This window comes from Podarcis melisellensis (assembly GCF_964234715.1).
Source record: "Podarcis melisellensis genome assembly, chromosome: 3".
In the NCBI taxonomy this organism is placed as follows: Eukaryota; Metazoa; Chordata; class Lepidosauria; order Squamata; family Lacertidae; genus Podarcis; species Podarcis melisellensis.
In genome coordinates, this window is record NC_138530.1 from 115015571 (window position 1) to 115033092 (window position 17522).

Below are 17522 nucleotides of genomic sequence, written 5' to 3' on the forward strand. Positions count from 1 at the left end.
TCATAACTCCTGATTTCCCCTACTTCACCCCACAGGGTGTCACCTGATTGCTCCCTCCTTTTGTAAAGAAAGGTCCAAGGAGCAATGGGTTTTTGTGCAGCCTTGAAATCAGGACATGCCTGGGGCTTTTTACTTTACAAAACTAAACCGTCTGTCTCCTGCTGCCTAAGGGATCACAGCCTGGGGCAGGTGCTGTGTTTTGCAGTTTCAAACGTTTGACAGACTATCTTTGTAATTATTACCAGGGTTAATTCCTTAAGTAGCCCCAACTCTCAACCTGTTCCCTTTTTCCAACATCCAGTTATTTTCTGAATCAGGGCTTTAAAGGGGGCATCAAGGACCCAGACATGCCAGGCTGCAGGTCCCCCGTGTTTGCAAGCCTTGTTAATGGACCAGGCAGATGTTCCTGTCAAGGCTGAGAATAATAGGCTACACATCATATTGATCTATCGTCAACCATTGCTGCTAAGCATTAAGGCTTTGGTTTGACAAAAAAGAGTTCAAGCAGGCTCACTAAGGCTTTGCAGATTTGGGCAATGCTGGTCTCCCAGCCAGGAGGAAATAGTGCATGGGTAGGCAAACTAAGGCCCTGGGGCCGGATCCAGCTCAATCGCCTTCTAAATCTGGCCTGTGGATGGTCCAGGAATCAGCTTGTTTTTACATGAATGTGTGCTTTTATTTAAAGTACATCTCTGGGTTATTTGTGGGGCATAGGAATTCGTTCATTTTTTTCCTCCAAAATATAGTCCGGCCCCCCACAAGGTCTGAGGGACAGTGGACCGGCCCCCTGCTGAAAACATTTGCTGACCCCAGAAATATAGGAATAATAATAATAATAATAATAATAATAATTTTTATTTATACCCTACCCTTCCCAGCCAAGGCTGGGCTCAGAGCAGCTTACAAGCAATAATAAAAACAAGTTGAATGATTGCAACTTAAAAACAAAATCAAAATACAACATTAAAATACTGAAACATTAAAATATTAAAATGTAGCCTCATCGCAGGAGGAGAAGGAAAGAAAAAAAGAAAGAGAGGGAGGGAATCAAATTGGCTCCAAGCCAAAGGCCAGGCAGAACAACTCTGTCTTACAGGCCCTGCGGAAAGAAATCAGATCCTGCAGTGCCCTGGTCTCATGAGGCAGAGTTCCACCAGGCTGGAGCCAGTGTTGGAAAGGCCCTGGCTCTGGTTGAAGCCAATCTAACTACCTTAGGGCCCAGGACCACTAGGGTGTTGCTATTTATGGACCTTGAGGCTCTCTGTGGGGCATACTGGGAGAGGCGGTCCCGTAGGTACGAGGGTCCTAGGCCGTGAAGGGCTTTAAAGGTCAAAACCAGCACCTTAAATCTGACCCTGTACTCCACCGGGAGCCAGTGCAGCTTGAAAAGCACTGGATGAATATGCTCCCATGGCAGAGACCCTGTGAGGAGCTGCGCTGCTGCATTCTGCACCCGCTGGAGTTTCTGGGTCAGCTTCAAGGGCAGCCCCGCATAGAAGGAATTACAGTAGTCAAGCCTGGAGATGACCATCGCATGGATCACGGTGGCCAGGTCGGGGCGTTATCCTGGCATCTGCACCCACCCAGTGTGATTTGGAGTGGGGCCCCACTTCAAACTTCAGGTAAGGTAGATTTGACACCCCAGCCCTTGTTCCTGATGTAGATCTTCACTCCTTGCCGCCCCCCCCCCCAATTCCACTCCTTGTTCCTGACTCCTTGATCTTCTCTGGAAGGCCTGTGTGCCATTGTGTGATTCATCCCAGGAGCCAAAATGTCTTGGGCCAGCTCTGTATCAATGGTGTTATGTACTGAGTTGAATAGCATCCAAACTGCAGCAGTCTGATTGGTCCTAGAACAATAGGCTCCAAAAGGCAGCAGTCTGATTGGTCCTAGAACAATGCAGCAGTATGATTGGTTAGCAGGAACCACCCAATCATGCTCCAGATAGAATTGAATCCACAACTTGATTGGCCTACAGTAGAATTCCGGAATTAGCCAATCATGTGCAGCCCATTGTGTAAATAATGTATATAAAGCAGATACTTTGAGGGGACTTTCATTCCTTCCTCCTCACCACTATGAGCTGAATAAAGAGCATGAAATGCGACTCTGAGTTTATTTCAAATACCTGAAAAGGCTTTTTGAAACTCTGAGGTAACCTGACACCCCAAAATTGCTCTGGGATATGAGTCACAGCCCTTTCTATCTTTCATCTGTCAATCAATCAATCAATCAATCAATAAAAGAGCAGCATCAAGTGGCTTAAATTCAATCAATGTACATTTATTGCAGAAGAGCTCCGAAAATTCCTTGAGATGCCACTGAAAATCTGCCTCTTAAGTCGAAATCTTTGTTTGTCGGTTTGTTTGTTTGTTGTTTTCTCAGCTTCTATTGGACTAACTTCCTGCCTTTCTCTCCAACATTAACCAATCGCTTGCCGGGACGTAGCAAAACCTCCCGCCCACTTCCCCCGCCCCCCCATTGACTATTTTCTTCGGGATCGCGCCTCGCTTCCTACTTCCCACCCCAGGCGCCTCCCCCGCTCCATCCGATTGGCTGTGATGATTCGAACGGCGGCGTTCGAGCAGCGGATTGGCGGGCGGCCTTCCCGGGGCGGGGCGGGGGCTGGAGACCGGGAATTCAAACGGGGGAGACGAGGAGCGGGTCCAGAGCCGCCGCCGCCGCCGGAGGTGCCATGAGGCGGTCCGGGAGAAGCCCCTCCACCCCGCCCTCCTCCCGGAGGGGGAGACGCCCCGGAGCCTCTCCGCGCAGGCAGCGGGCGCCCCCCGCCTCGCCCCGCCGGGCGCCCCCCGCGGACCAGGCGCCGCGCCCCCGCCGGAGAAGGTTCCGCCCCGGGCAGCGAGCCCTGCTGGAGATCCGCAAGTACCAGAAGTCCACCAACCTGCTCATCCGGAAGCTGCCCTTCGCCCGCGTGGTGCGCGAGATCTGCCTGGATTACACGCGGGGGGTCGACATGCAATGGCAGGCCATGGCCCTGCTCGCCCTGCAGGAGGTAAGGGCGGAGGGAGGCAGAGAGGGGCCGGCTGGCTTCCTCTTGGCCGGCCTCTCGGATCTGCGATGAAACTCTTCCATTTGCATGAGAACGGAAGGCTCCCTTCCCTCTTGCCGCTGCAGCCCCACAGCAGACCCTCCCTACGGACTGGGGGCAAAGGGAGCTGGCCCTTGTTGTTGCTGTTTAGTCGTGCCCCACTCTTCGTGACCCCCTGGACCAGAGCACACTAGGCACTCCTGAACTAGCATTTGAGGGGTGAGGTTCTATCCTAGCTATGGATGCAGCCCCTTACACACTTACTTTTCCACACACCCCTTTCTCCACAGTGGGATTTATTTCTGGGTAGATATGTATAGGATCACACTGAGAGCCTTCTTTCTGACTTGCTGGTTTTGAATGTGTTTTTGTTGTTGTTCAGTCGTTTAGTCGTGTCCAACTCTTCGTGACCCCCTGGACCAGAGCACATCAGGCACTCCTGTCTTCCACTGCCTCCCGCAGTTTGGTCAAACACATGCTGGTCTCTTCGAGAACACTGTCCCACCATCTCATCCTCTGTCGTCCCCTTCTCCTTGTGTCCTCCATCTTTCCCAACATCAGGGTCTTTTCCAGGGAGTCTTCTCTTCTCATGAGGTGGCCAAAGTCTTGGAGCCTCAGCTTCAGGATCTGTCCTTCCAGTGAGCACTCAGGGCTGATTTCCTTCAGAATGGATCGGTTTGATCTTCTTGCAGTCCATGGGACTCTCAAGAGTCTCCTCCAGCACCAGAATTCAAAAGCATCAATTCTTCGGCAATCAGCCTTCTTTATGGTCCAGCTCTCACTTCCATACATCACTACTGGGAAAGCCATAACTATATGGACCTTTGTCGGCAAGGTGATGTCTCTTCTTTTTAAGATGCTGTCTAGGTTTGTCATTGCTTTTCTCCCAAGGAGCAGGCGTCTTTTAATTTTGTGACTGCTGTCACCATCTGCAGTGATCAGGAAGCCCAAGAAAGTAAAATCTCTCACTACCGTGTCCAGGATTTTTAAACCCTGGAAACAATTTAGGGCAGGGCCCCTCCCCCCTGCAGACATTTGGCAGCTGTTTTGGGGGGGGGCAGAGTTGTGGGGCTGCCTGCAGTAACCTGAGGGCATGAGCCCCGTCTCCTTCCCCCATGGAATTGGGGGTGAGAACAGCCGGAAGGGTCCTGCTGATGGGAGTGGATTTGCTAAACCAGGGTGGGGTAACCTATGACCCCAAAGAGTCCCACTGCCATCAACCTCAGCCAGCATCATTAAACTGATATGCCATGTGAAGATCACAGGGTGGTTAGCAATATAAAAACACAAAAGACATGACATAATAGAAAAGGATTAACCCACCATCACCTAACATGGATTGGTTAATCAGCCAAAGGCCTGGTTGAAGGGGAACGTTTTCGCCTGGTGTCTAAAAATATGTAAAGAAAGCACTATATCACTGAGGACATCTGAGCCTAAAGTAATAGCAAAGGATCCCTCCCCAAACTGATGCCCAAGTTTGGTGCTGCGTTTTGTGCTGCCCCGAAAAAAAGCCCTGAGTAATTATCACTCAAACTGGGGTCACAAGTAAATGGCCCCAAACCCAACCTTGCCCAGTGAGCTGTGTAACGCCATCAAGGGCAGGCAGCCCCTCATCCATCTGGTCTAGGGAACTGCCCGTTTAACACTTGCATTAGTCTAAATCTGGATTGGGCTTCAGTTTGTTGGCTCTCGTTCACTGCATTACTGGGGCAAGACGGCAGTCCAGCCTATCCACTGTAGATGTGGAGGAGAGGCATGTGCCGTCGGCCTATTGCTGACAACGTGCCCCCCCCAAAAGCACCATCAAGCAGTTGGTCCCTTTCCCACCCCACCTGGCCATAGTGATCCATACGATGGTCATCTCCAGGCTTGACTACTGTGATTCGCTCTATGCGGGGCTGCCCTTGAAGCTGACCCAGAAACTCCAGCGGGTGCAGAATGCTGCAGCGAGGCTCCTCACGGGGTCTCTGCCATGGGAGCATATTCACCCAGTGTTATACCAGCTGCACTGTCTCCCGGTGGAGCACAGGGTCAGATTTAAGGTGCTGGCTTTGACCTTTAAAGCCCTTCACGGCCTAGAACCCTTCAGGGGACCGCCTCTCCCGGTATGCCCCGCGGAGGACCTCAAGGTCCATAAATAGCAACACCCTAGTGGTCCCGGGCCCTAAAGAAGTTAGATTAGCTTCAACCAGAGCCAGGGCCTTTTCAACTCTGGCCCCGGCCTGGTGGAACCTTCTGTCTCATGAGACCAGGGCCCTGCAGGATCTGATTTCTTTCCGCAGGGCCTGTAAGACAGAGTTGTTCCGCCTGGCCCTTGGCTTAGAATCAGTTTGATTCCCTCCCCCTATTTCTTTTTCCTTTCTCCTCCTGTGTAGAGGCTGCATCCTAATGTTTTAATGTTGTATCTTAATGTTTTAAATTGTATTTTAATCAACCTGTTTTTATTATTGGTTGTTAGCTGCCCTGAGCCCAGCCTTGGCTGGGGAGGGCGGGGTATTAAAAATATTATTAATCTCATCGGTTTCACGTAGATGTTAAACAGCATGGGGGGGGGGGAATGGGGCTCCGCCAATTGCCTGCACCCTTCCCACTTGCTCTCTTTTCTCTCCCCATCCTCCTTTGCTCTCCCCTCCAGGCCGCCGAAGCGTTTCTTGTCTTCCTGTTGGAGGATGCCTACCTCTGTACCATCCATGCCAAGCGGGTCACCCTCCACCCCAAGGACATACAGCTGGCTCGGCGGATCCGGGGCATTCAGGGCGGATTGGGCTAGCATCCTGCCTTCGAGGGAGCAGCGAAAAGGCAACTGGGAGCATCTCAGAAACTGCAACGTGCTCAGGGACCTCCTTCAGGCTGGGAGCGGCTGGCTTGGACCTAAAAGCCCCTGTCTGGGTGGCAGCGCGGCCTCAGCTCCTTGGCTCCCTCCTTTTTTCCGCCTGCTTCCTGCCCCAGCTCCTCCCTGAGGTTACTTAATGTGGGGCATGATGGGGTGGGATCCGGGGTGGGAGTGTTGGGTTGTCATATGCGGAAGGGGGCAGAATAAGAAAGGGGTCCTGTTCAGCTCCAAGTGAATTGCTTTTAAAGCCCTGTTTTGACTCCAGCGAGGGAGACGCTTGACCTGTGACCCCTCCAGATGTTGCACAGCTGCTGTCGGCCCTGACCATTGATGATGCTGGCTGGAGCTGATAGTTGTGGGCAGCCACGAGTCTCCCCCCCCCCCCTTGCTTTTAAAATCTTTCTCATGGAAAGTCAGTGGAGCTTTGCCGAAGTTGCTCTCACAATTTTTTTATTTAGGCCTCACCAGCACTGTGTGTTTAAAGCAGTATCATGCTGCTTTTAACTAGCCCCCCTCCAAGAGACCCGGGAGCTGTAGTTTAGGGGTGCACAGAGCGACAATTCCCAGAGTTCCCTGTGAAGAGGGATGGATTGCTAAACCTCTCTCTTAAGAAGTAGCTCCTACCAATTCTCAGCATCCCTAAAAAGCTACAGTTCTTTGATTCTTTGAGGGGAAACAACGAGTGCTTAGAGTGGTTACGATACTGCTTTAAATGCATAATGCAGATGTGGCTTTGGAGCTTGGTGTTTCCCAGGCTTGGGCGTCCAGCTGTTTTTTCAGACTACAACTCCCATCATCCCTGACCGCTGGTCTTGCTAGCTAGGGATGATGGGAGTTGTGGTCCAAGGGCAACTGGAGACCCAAAGTTTGGGAAATGCTGCTTTGGAGTTTTTAAACATGAAGTTTTATCTTAACTGCTCTTGTTGCCAATGGATGTCCCTTCTACTCACTGCCATGCTTGGCCCCCCCCCCCCCAAGTGGATGCTCTAGCATGGCTCTTGTCAAGATGGGCCCCTCTGGACATTTTGGACTACAGCTCCCATGCACCCAAAACCTCTGAAGGGCCTCAGGCCAGCGCATTCCGTGTCCTGCTGATATTCTGCCGTCTATTTTATCTCCTCCCGCCTTATTCTCTCATTTCGCATGAGAAACGCGAACATTATTGGAGGGGAGGAAAAAACGCTTTATCTCCAGCCGGACATGGAGGGAAAGCAAGTTCACCTCAGGCCTGATCCCTGCCCAAAACTAGGGAATGAAAAATCCTGTCCGAAACCAGAGCGAATACACACAGGTCCTTTTCTAAACCAACAGTGAATTCCAGGGCAGCAGAGCAGGGGTGGAGGGAGAGACGCAGAAAGAGTGAACCTCTTTTTCTTTTTAAACGCTGCAAGATGTTTTCTGTCAAAGTTTGAATAAAGCGGGTTTGAACGCTTGTTAATAAATAAATTGAAATCTTGCTCACAAAACTAGATGGGTTGACTGTTGCATGGGATTCACCAGTGCTGAGCACTTGACTGCTATCAGCTTAGTGGTAGATTTTCTACATGCATGCAGCTGTTTGGTTGCCAAAGAACTATAGAATGCTTTGGCAAATACAAATGACAGTGGTGCTGGGAGAGAAGTGCTTGATGTGAACAGACACGTCTGATTGCTAAGCCATTTCATTCTACTTCATTCAGGAAGCTGTGGTGACTCTTCATCAAACTGGTTGTTGCCATTTCTGGATAAACTGTGCAATGAATTTTCATGTCTAGCTGAGAAGTGATCTCTGCGATCTTATGAGATTCAGCTCTGATGCTGACAGAACTTCATTCTAATTGATGCAGGCTGGGGGAGGGGTAATGCAGGGTACATGGAGCACAGAGCTGAGCTTAGCTTTTCAAGGACCTAGGAAATTCCAGGTTCTAGATATCAATGCAGGAACATCTACCTAATCACTGACTCTTTAACTCTCCAAAATGCATCTGTTAGTATCTTCAGTTTCATCCTATCTCTGAGCTAAGTCTTGCTGGGCGGAGATAACGTTGCGACACCCTGTGTGGGTGGAGTCTAAACACGTCCTGCTGCATTCTGTCATGGATTGGCTGGATGCAGACCAGTGGCAGGGGGCACCAAATGGGAACCCCCAGGGGAAGAAGGCTCAGAGCCCAGGGGGTTGGTGGTGGGACAACAATGAGTAGTCAGAGGGAGAAGAGGGAGCTGACTGGGAGGAAGGGGTTTCGGAAGCAGAAGACATAACAGGGTTTAACAGGAAGAGGCTGTGGCAGAGAGCAGTCCGGAATTAGCGGCTGAAGTGGGGGTAGGAAAGGAGTGGGGGTAGGCTGCTGAAGAATCCAGGGAGTCTCCCCTTCCTGCTGTGACCAGCTCCTCTCCACCCTGGTCTCCCAGAACATGCAGAGAAATGAAGAGGGTGGAGCAAAGATAGACAAGATGAAGCAGTCTTAGATAGTGGTGGAAAGGCAGGGATCTTCAGTCCTCACAACGGCCTCACAAGCAAGACCAGCGGTCAGCAACCTAAGGCTCATGGGCCACAAGTGGCCCACAGGGGTCGTTTTTTACCTGGCCCACGAACCACCCGCTCAGTGAGTCCCCGCGTGCTGCGCCAAACCGCTGTGGCACGGGGACTCACTTCCGCGGCACCGAAAACCGTGTCTGCGCAGACGCCGAAAATCATGGGCGCGCACATGCTCTGGCCCACGGAGGGCTCTCCGCTGGAGTGAACCGGCCCAGGCGAGGTAAACCTTGCTGACCCCTGAGCAAGACCTACCAGGAAGAGTTGCTGGGATCATTAGGCCATCACTGTTTGGGTTTCTTTGAATGATTTCTCTGATACTGGGGTGGAATTTACACACATACAAAAAACCTTCTGAAAATGCTTCTTTTAAAAAAGCATTTTAAAAAATACATTGAAAAAATACCATCACCATCTAGTGTCACATTGTGTATTCCACTTTGTGGGAAGTCATGTTCTTTAAATGCGTATTGGATTTCCTTTAAATATGTGGTGTGGATGTGACTTCAGTCTCACTGTACAGCAGTTCAGCGGAAAGACCAAAGCCAGGTTTTTAGATTTCTGTTTAGCATCTCCACTATAAAAGAACATTTAGTCTAGTCTAATCACCGGTCAGAACATGAGAAGCTACACCTGACAATATTCAGTCTGCTGACTGAAGAGAATATGCCAACATAACAGGGAGGGAAGCAATTTTTGGCCATCCCTCCTTCACCTGGCAGTGTCACCTCACCCTTTAAATCTACTCCAGAGGATGAGTGGGTCCCTCTGGAGCATGGCGTCCTGCTAGGGGAGAGAAGACTCCACCAATAGCTTCCCTTCTGCCAGCAGACAGTCATTGTTGGATATCACCCGTTGACGTACTGAGCAGCGCCACAGCTTGGTTCTGCACAGTTGCCTTGCCTACAGTCGAATAACTACTGGAGGGACAATTCTTGGAGGAGCCCAGTTCTTCAAAGCAGAACCCAGAAGGAGCTGTTCATGAAAGATTGTGTTGACAGTGTGTTGTGGAAATGCACTGCGCTGCCTTAGCAGAGAAGGCAGGCCAAAGAAGGATGGAGGGCTGTTCTTGCAGTTTTAAAGTTCCTTCATTCTTCACTGGGTGTTTCCAGAGGGTTCATTCAGCTATCACAAACAAGACCTCAAGAACTGGTGGTGGTGGTTTTTCAAGTTACTTAATTTTCTCTGGAAAATGCAAGCTTGGATTAAATAGAGGGGGAAGTATCAGTGTCAGACAAGGGTACTATGGCACCCTGTGCAACGTCAGAATTTGGTGCCTCCCCCTGAGCCCTCACTGCCTGCCCAAAGGTGGGAAGGCAATAACTAGGTGGGAGGACTCTAGGAACCTGTCACTGCCTCCACCTCCTCCCCAATGCCCAGCACCTTGCTTACTAGGTTTTTGAGGCTGCACCTCCTCTGCTCAGAGCCCAATGTGTGCTCACCTCTTGCAGAGCCCTAAATCTGCCACTGGAAGTATGGGCTTGCGCCAGTGATGTCATGTGGGTGCTGGGGGCAGAGCTTCCATGCATTAGGAGCACCAGCCTTAAAATAATCACCCATCTGGAAGTCCCTCATGCTCTTGAAGGAAGCTTGAATTTTCATGGCAATAGCTTGTTGTTCATTAGTACTCTGTGCTCCACAAACCGTCTAGCTTGCTGCTTCCCTTGGACGGGTACAGCCAATGAACATAGCAGGCAAAAGAACCATGTCTGCCAGGTTATCTTTCACTCTTGGTACCTTCCGTGCAAGTGGAAGAATTGGGTTGATAAAAGCTAATTTCAGTTACTCCAATAGAGTAGCATAGCATGGGGGAGCCACAGGGGTGCAAAATTGATATGGGAGCAAAATGTAAACACCCAGTGCTGCCTCACTGTAGCTGTGCGCTTCCGTCGCTGGGCTCTGTTGAAAATGGCTTCCCCATGTGAACCAGGAAGTGACCTTTCTAGATAACTTTTCTTATTCCTGTGGCTACAATCTTCTGGGTGATGTGGACGCCATTAGGCAGTTGAATGTGCAATGCATACTCCATCAAGACATATGCCACCTGTTCAACCATGTAGCTTTTCCAGTCTTGGCCTTTGATTGGCACCCTGGATATAGATAATAAATTACAGGAATTAATTTCCTGTTGCAGTCAACACATGGCACTTTGGCATAGCCTGAAAATCAATGTCCTAGCGGCCTTGGAGCCATACTCTGTAGCACAGGCAGAAGGACAAGACTTGACCTTCAGAACACCTGTTTGCTTTTGGCTTCAGTGTTAACCCGGAAGATCTGAGTGACATCTGCCATCTTTGGGCCACGATTCCAAGCATCACCGTCATATAGTTGCAAGCTTGACTCTCTTGATCACTTCGTTAAAAGCACATTAATGTTTCTTCATAACTGTGAATGCCTTCCTGGAGTCTGAGAGAAGCTAGCTCAAGTACTCACATCCTACAGATTTGCCGCTGGGGGGAATTGATGTGTTTGCACATACCTTATACCGGTTTTGTTTTTGAGATTTGCTTATATAAGAATCTTGAGGCAACAAATTGTTAGTTACTTGATTTATGAAAACTAATAAAGGATATTTAATTAATTATTGTTTTTGCTGCGAGTTGGTGCCACATGGATTTTCTGCCTCAAGCATGAAAGCTTATTTATTTATTTAGAGATGATCTGCTGCAGTCCCATTTATATAATGGAATGCCCATTTCTAATCTGTAGTTTCATTGTGAATTTGTGGTTGTTAATTCTTTAGAGAGGCAGTGCAGCACAGTTGACAGGGTGCTGGCCAAGAGAAAAATATATCATTAGCCAAGACCCTTTCCTGCCCAGAAGAGGTTGCAGCTGATGTATCGTCCTAAACTGGGGAGGGTGCGGTGAGCATTTTTCATCCCTGGAGATACCTGTACCTTAAGTGACAGTGCAAGATTAAGGAGTCCTCTCAGTCATTTCAGGATTAGTGCAACCCATTCCAAAAGATGGAGAATTCTTCCTTACCAGACCAAGAAACCATTCACCTACTGTGTTCATTTTCCTCTAGAAAAAGACATAATAGCCTAAGATATTTAACCTATGGCTCAGCAAGTAAGGAAAAAACAGGCCCTTTATTTGATGAACTGCATAGGAAAAGCAAAGAAAAGGGACATTTGAATGATTATTATTACAGTGGTACCTCGGGTTACATACGCTTCAGGGTACAGAAATAGTGCTTCAGGTTAAGAACTTTGCTTCAGGATGAGAATAGAAATTGTGTTCCGGCGGCGCAGCAGCAGCAGGAGGCCCCATTAGCTAAAGTGGTGCTTCAGGTTAAGAACAGTTTCAGGTTAAGAATGGACCTCTGGAACAAATTAAGTACTTAACCCGAGGTACCACTGTAGTAGTAGTATTATTATTATTATTATTATTATTATTATTATTATTATGTTTAAGGAAAACCAGCTAAGCTTTCCACAATGGAAAAGGAAAACATCTATTCTCTCTTTTTTCTTTTCTTTTGGTAGATTTTAATGCCAAACTTCTCCTGAGTACATCCAAAATCCACACAAAATAGATGGTTGCAGATGTTTCTCTAGTGGGGATTTCCTATTAGCAGGAACAGTAGCTCAAGAACACCTTGGCTGGCAGCTGTTGATCGGAGCCTCAGGCAAAATCCTGCTAGCAAATGCATTAATGGTACAGTAACGTTTTGCTCCTAAAGTGGATTTCAGTTCAGTGACTTCTGGGTGGAAAAGTTTTATTAAGTGGCATGTTGTGCTGGTTTTAAAATAGCTCTGCCTCCCCCTACCTCATCCAAACCACATTCCCTTTGGGAACACACACAAACGCAAAAGGAATCCTGATCGCAGGAATGTTTTGGACTCTGCCGCACAACGGCCTCCTCTTAAACAGCTCTAAAATGGATGCAGATGAACATTTAACTTTTACTTCACAGCTCTGGATGATTCTTGTCACAGCAATAAGGTGTCGTCTCCTGTGAAATAAAATGGGCATGATTCAGGGAAGGGAAGGTCTCTAAACCGAACTGTTCTGTTTCATGCAAAACTATGTAAAATGCTTACTAATTTGTGTCCAGGGAGAGGTCCCGTTATGTCACAATTATGTGACATGTTGAGATTCAGTTTCATCTTACATGTCAATATACCATTTCCCCTCTTTAAAACTAATTGAAGGAAGGTTTTTTTGTAGTTAGCACTCAAACAACCTGTAGAATGTTGAATAAAAGGTAAAAGGTTACAGACACTTGCAATTTGTTTCCCAATCTCACTGCAGACAGTATATACAAGAAGAACAGCCACTGATCAAAGCTTGGTGCCCCTATGTATTTGGGCATGATGCTGGCGTTATCAGTCCTTAAATTCATAAAAGCAATGTTAGCATCGAAATTGGTAGCTTGGTATATATTCTGAAATGATATTCCTGCTCCCGGGGCTCAGAAGGATGGTAGCTGGCAGTAGTTCCTCCATGGGGAGTGGCACTGCCCTTTCACAGATGCACCATCTTCTTAATTGCTACTTCACGTGTTCCAGGATTGAGCTCTCTCATGGAAAATAACGTCTGGGTGAGTTCTGCCTCCAATTAAATTCTGAGAATAAGAAAGAGGTACACACAGACAGCTCTAACCCGACGCACATTGTCACAGAAGAGAAAAGTCGGTAGCGTTTAAAGTGTGCTTTCCAAAATGGTCCTATTGTCTTATGCATTTATAAAATGGTGTCACTTGCCTTTGCTCCAGAAATACATCAGGCCGCTGCACAGCTATTTTTCCAAATAATTAATCTTTCCAGTGGAATAACTTCAAGCCCGACATTTCCTGTTATGTTATACAGCTGCAATTTGTAACCAGAGATCCTGCGCAGTGTTCTGTGGGCGCCTTGCCAAATACATGACACTTTACCTACAGAAGTGCCCTACACAAATAATCCTTAACCACAAGTTAAACAGTTAGGCACTGTTCTGGTCCAGCAGAAAAACGGGGACAAGGAAGCTTTTAAAAAAGCAACCACCTCAAACCCCCACAACTTTCTTTAAACCTGTGCTAAACATCCCATTTTGATATTCAAAATATTTTAGCTTGTAACATGGGTGTCTGGAAATAGAACGCTTGGGATTGTTCATGTCACAAAAATGATTTTATTGGCTCAAATACATTTTTACGCTTGTTTATTTTGGTTAAATGTACAGCTTTTTAGCCATCTGCAATCCAGATGTACAGGTATCCTCAGACTGAAATCTATGCATGCCTGCTCATAACTAGATCCAACTTACTTCCAAGTAAGTATGTATATGATTGAATGATTAAAGCCTAATAAATACTGATGCATATTCTTAAGTTTGGTTCACACATGCATGTATGTCCCATGATTTCTCTACAGTTCAGGTCTTTAAAAAGGTAAAGGGACCCCTGACCGTTGGGTCCAGTCGTGAACGACTCTGGGGTTGTGGCGCTCATCTCGCTTTACTGGCCGAGGGAGCCGGCATTTGTACGCAGACAGCTTCTGGGTCATGTGGCCAGCATGACTAAGCTGCTTCTGGCGAACCAGAGCAGCGTACAGAAACACTGTTTACTGTCCTCTAATGTGTGACTTATTTTTTATTTGAGGGACACGCGTGGCGCTGTGGGTTAAACCACAGAGACTAGGACTTGCTGATCAGAAGGTCGGCGGTTTGAATCCCCTTGACAGGAAGAGCTCCCATTGCTTGGTCCCTGCTCCTGCCAACCTAGCAGTTTGAAAGCACGTCAAAGTGCAAGTAGATAAATAGGTGCCGCTCCAGCGGGAAGGTAAACAGCATTTCTTTGTGCTGCTCTGGTTCACCGGAAGCGGCTTAGTCATGCTGGCCACATGACCCGGAAGCTGTACGCCGGCTCCCTCGACTGGACCTAATGGTCAGGGGTCCCTTTACCTTTAATGTGTGACTTGGCTCCCTCGAAAGCATTCCGCATGAGGTGATGTGAGCAGATAGTTTTATCTGTAATAATATATCCCTGATAGAGATACAACAAGTCATCTCCTGAAATTGAAGCCGTGCACTGATGAGTATACATGTGTGAAATGGTCCTTGGACACTAACATCTATAGGAGACCACTATTGTATCAGGCCCCAAAAATTGTGTCTCCCTCCCCACCAGAGTGAGAGAAGATCTGCATCAGGAGTAAGTGGGGGGAAAGATCAACATCAGCTGCCCCAGTGGATTCTGCCACCAGAGGTGGCCTTGCGTCATGGGTGGGTGAGCCCTGAGTTTATTGGAGACTAACTCAAATCTATTTCAACTTTCATTCAGTGCAAGCCTCATATCTGGAGCATACAAAATAATAATAGGTGAGGCTGAATGCCGCTGAGGATGTGCAGAGTAATTTCCATAATCCCTGAGTAACCAATCCATTCACATATGGGGAAGTGTTTATCTAGAAGAATCAACCCCACACCAGCCAACAGCAGTCTGGTTTATTCACCCTCATCCTGTCCATCACTGACCTCAGGATTTGACCAGGGATTCTGGGAGAGGATGGGGCTTTGACTTTTATAGACTTCCACAAGTCCCTCCCCTTTCCAACATGGTTAGAAGGTGCAAATGTGGAAAGGAGATGCATTAGAAAGTTGGATCCTTTTGCAAAAAGTGTTTGAGTAAAGACTGAGTAGCTTACGCTTTCGATTTCTCATCCTCTACTCTCTCTCCCTTTTCCCTCTAACCCCCAGTTGGACTTTTCAAGGGGAAAATAAAAGTTAAATTGGCTCTGAATGAAGTTCTGAATTAATATATGACATTCAGAGCTATTTCAGAACTCTGGAATTCCTTCCTTTGCAATGGTTGAAGCGAATTGACCCAGTTTGTTTCAATCAGTGCTTTTTTTTCTTAAAAAAAATGGTTGGGGTACTCTCATTTTGACTCAAGAAAATCACCGGGAAATGGAATGAAACCGCCATCAGATTCACAAAATGTTTAGGGGTATGTGCACCCCTGCGTCTGTGCCCCCCTCCCGCCCAAAAAAAGCACTGGTTTCAATTGTTCATTTCTGAACAATTTCACAGGAACACCTCCCACTCCTAGCCCAGACAGATGTTGCAGAAGGATGCTGAGATCAATGGTATCAAGCATGGCTGGAAAAGAGTGAGCAGAGTCCAGTTCTCCCTGGCCTTCTCTTGGTTCACATAATCTAACAGGGTGAGCAGATTCATTTCAGTGCCAAAGCTGAGCTGTAATACAGACCAGTGGAGACCCAGACTTTCACTTCTGTCCCTTGTACTGTCCTGTGTTTCTTATTGTGCATGTTCTGCCTGCGCACGTAGAGAAATGTGACAGTATTATTCTAACCACACATTGGCATTCCAAAAAGGAAGCGCTTTACATGTCAGCCTCTTCTTGCATAATGGAGCCCTATCAATCACAACATGGGAGGCAGCAGAGGTTATCCCATGACAAGCTACAGGCCTTCCTAGCAAGCAGATATCACAACCACCTGTTCACTCAAAACATCTGGAGTGTGCCAAGTTGGTGAAGGCTGCGCTGAGTGACATAACTTCTCCTAATCCGCCATCACCAGCTGGTCCACTTTCAAGGAGGGAAAGTAGCTTTCTGCACAAAGAACCAAACTGTGACGCTCATCCTTGCGAGCAGATCTAGAGCAGGCTTCCTCAACCTCGGCCCTCCAGATGTTTTGAGACTACAATTCCCAGCATCCCTGACCACTGGTCCTGCTAGCTAGGGATCATGGGAGTTGTAGGCCAAAACATCTGGAGGGTCAAGGTTTAGGAAGCCTGCTCCAGAGGTACCAAAAGGAACACACTAGCTGTGCTCACACCTTTGGCCATCACAAGCAGAAACAAGTGTGCAAACTAAGGAAATAGATGGGCATTCAGTTCATTCAGAGACAGAGGAAACATTTGTTTTGCAGGTGCTGAATTTTGGTTATCTGATGCAAATTTTAAGGAGGGTTTTGTGTTGTTTCTCAACATAAATGCCCATAGCCCTGAAGAAGCTTTATTAAGTGATATGGCAGAAGTCCGAAGTACTCTGGTGTCAGCGCACAGCACTGCTTTTGAATCCGTTCTGCTACAGCACAATGAAATATGCATTTTGGTGTTTCTATGTGGGTGAAGAAACTGCTTCCTGTTCCATTCCTCTGTGTGGTCTGCTTGTGTACCTGCACAGCACTGTCTGAGGGCATAGATGTGATAGCATTTCATGATAGCTTTGTGTAGGTGAAAACAACTTCTCTATGGGATGGACAATGGAGAGGAATTGGCCTCAGGACATTTACTTTAGCTGCTGTTGGAGAGAAGGTGAATTAATCATGCGTAATTGATATTTGTAGCTATTGTGTTCTGGTGGTTGACTGCTCTGAAGTAACAGGTAAAATAAGCATCTTACAAGCCAAAGACCCTTCTGGATTAAAACTGCTCAACAAATCCTTCCATTAGCTGATGCTAACTAAATGTCTGTGTGTGTATCTCCTGAAACCACTTGAGGCAAAATTTACAGTCACTGTCTTGCTTGAAGCAACCAAAATATTGATTGAGCTATAAAACCATGGGGCTGGAGCAAATGATGCAGTTCTGGAAAACAACGATCAGGGCTGGTGGCAGCCTTTCAATGGGGGAATGAAAGAGGAGCAATTCAGAAGCATCAGCTCTGGGAATCTGGAGAAAAGCTGGGAGTCAGGCTGGCCAAAGAAAAAAAGAAAGCATGCAGCTGCAGGGGAGAAAGTCGACCAATTCATATTAGACTGGTATACACATTATGGGCCAGATTCAACTAAAGAGTTGCAGTAGTGGGAGCCACAGCAGAAACTTCCTCTCCTCCTGCCCCCCATTTGGGCTCTTGTGGGTGGGGGGAGACACATTGGACATAAGTATTAGCATGGTGTTGAATGTGCTTTAAATATGGCTGCCATACGGGGTGAGCTCCCGTTGCTCGGTCCCTGCTCCCGCCAACCTAGCAGTTCGAAAGCACGTCAAAAGTGCAAGTAGATAAATAGGTACCGCTCCGGCGGGAAGGTAAAGGGCGTTTCCGTGCGCTGCTCTGGTTCGCAAGAAGCGTCTTAGTCATGCTGGCCACATGACCCGGAAGCTGTCTATGAACAAACGCCAGCTCCCTCGGCCAGTAAGGCGAGATGAATGTGCAACCCCAGAGTCGTTCA

General features: G+C 47.8%; 1 protein-coding gene across 1 annotated transcript; it reads left to right on the top strand.

Moving 5' to 3' along the window:
• Positions 1-2680: 2680 nt before the first annotated feature.
• LOC309367249 (histone H3-like centromeric protein A) lies at positions 2681-7351 on the top strand. The gene is made up of 2 exons (XM_081906660.1): positions 2681-3013; positions 5688-7351. Exons 1-2 carry the CDS (start codon positions 2696-2698, stop codon positions 5820-5822), a joined length of 453 nt encoding a protein of 150 aa, XP_081762786.1. The 5' UTR covers positions 2681-2695; the 3' UTR covers positions 5823-7351.
• Positions 7352-17522: the final 10171 nt, after the last annotated feature.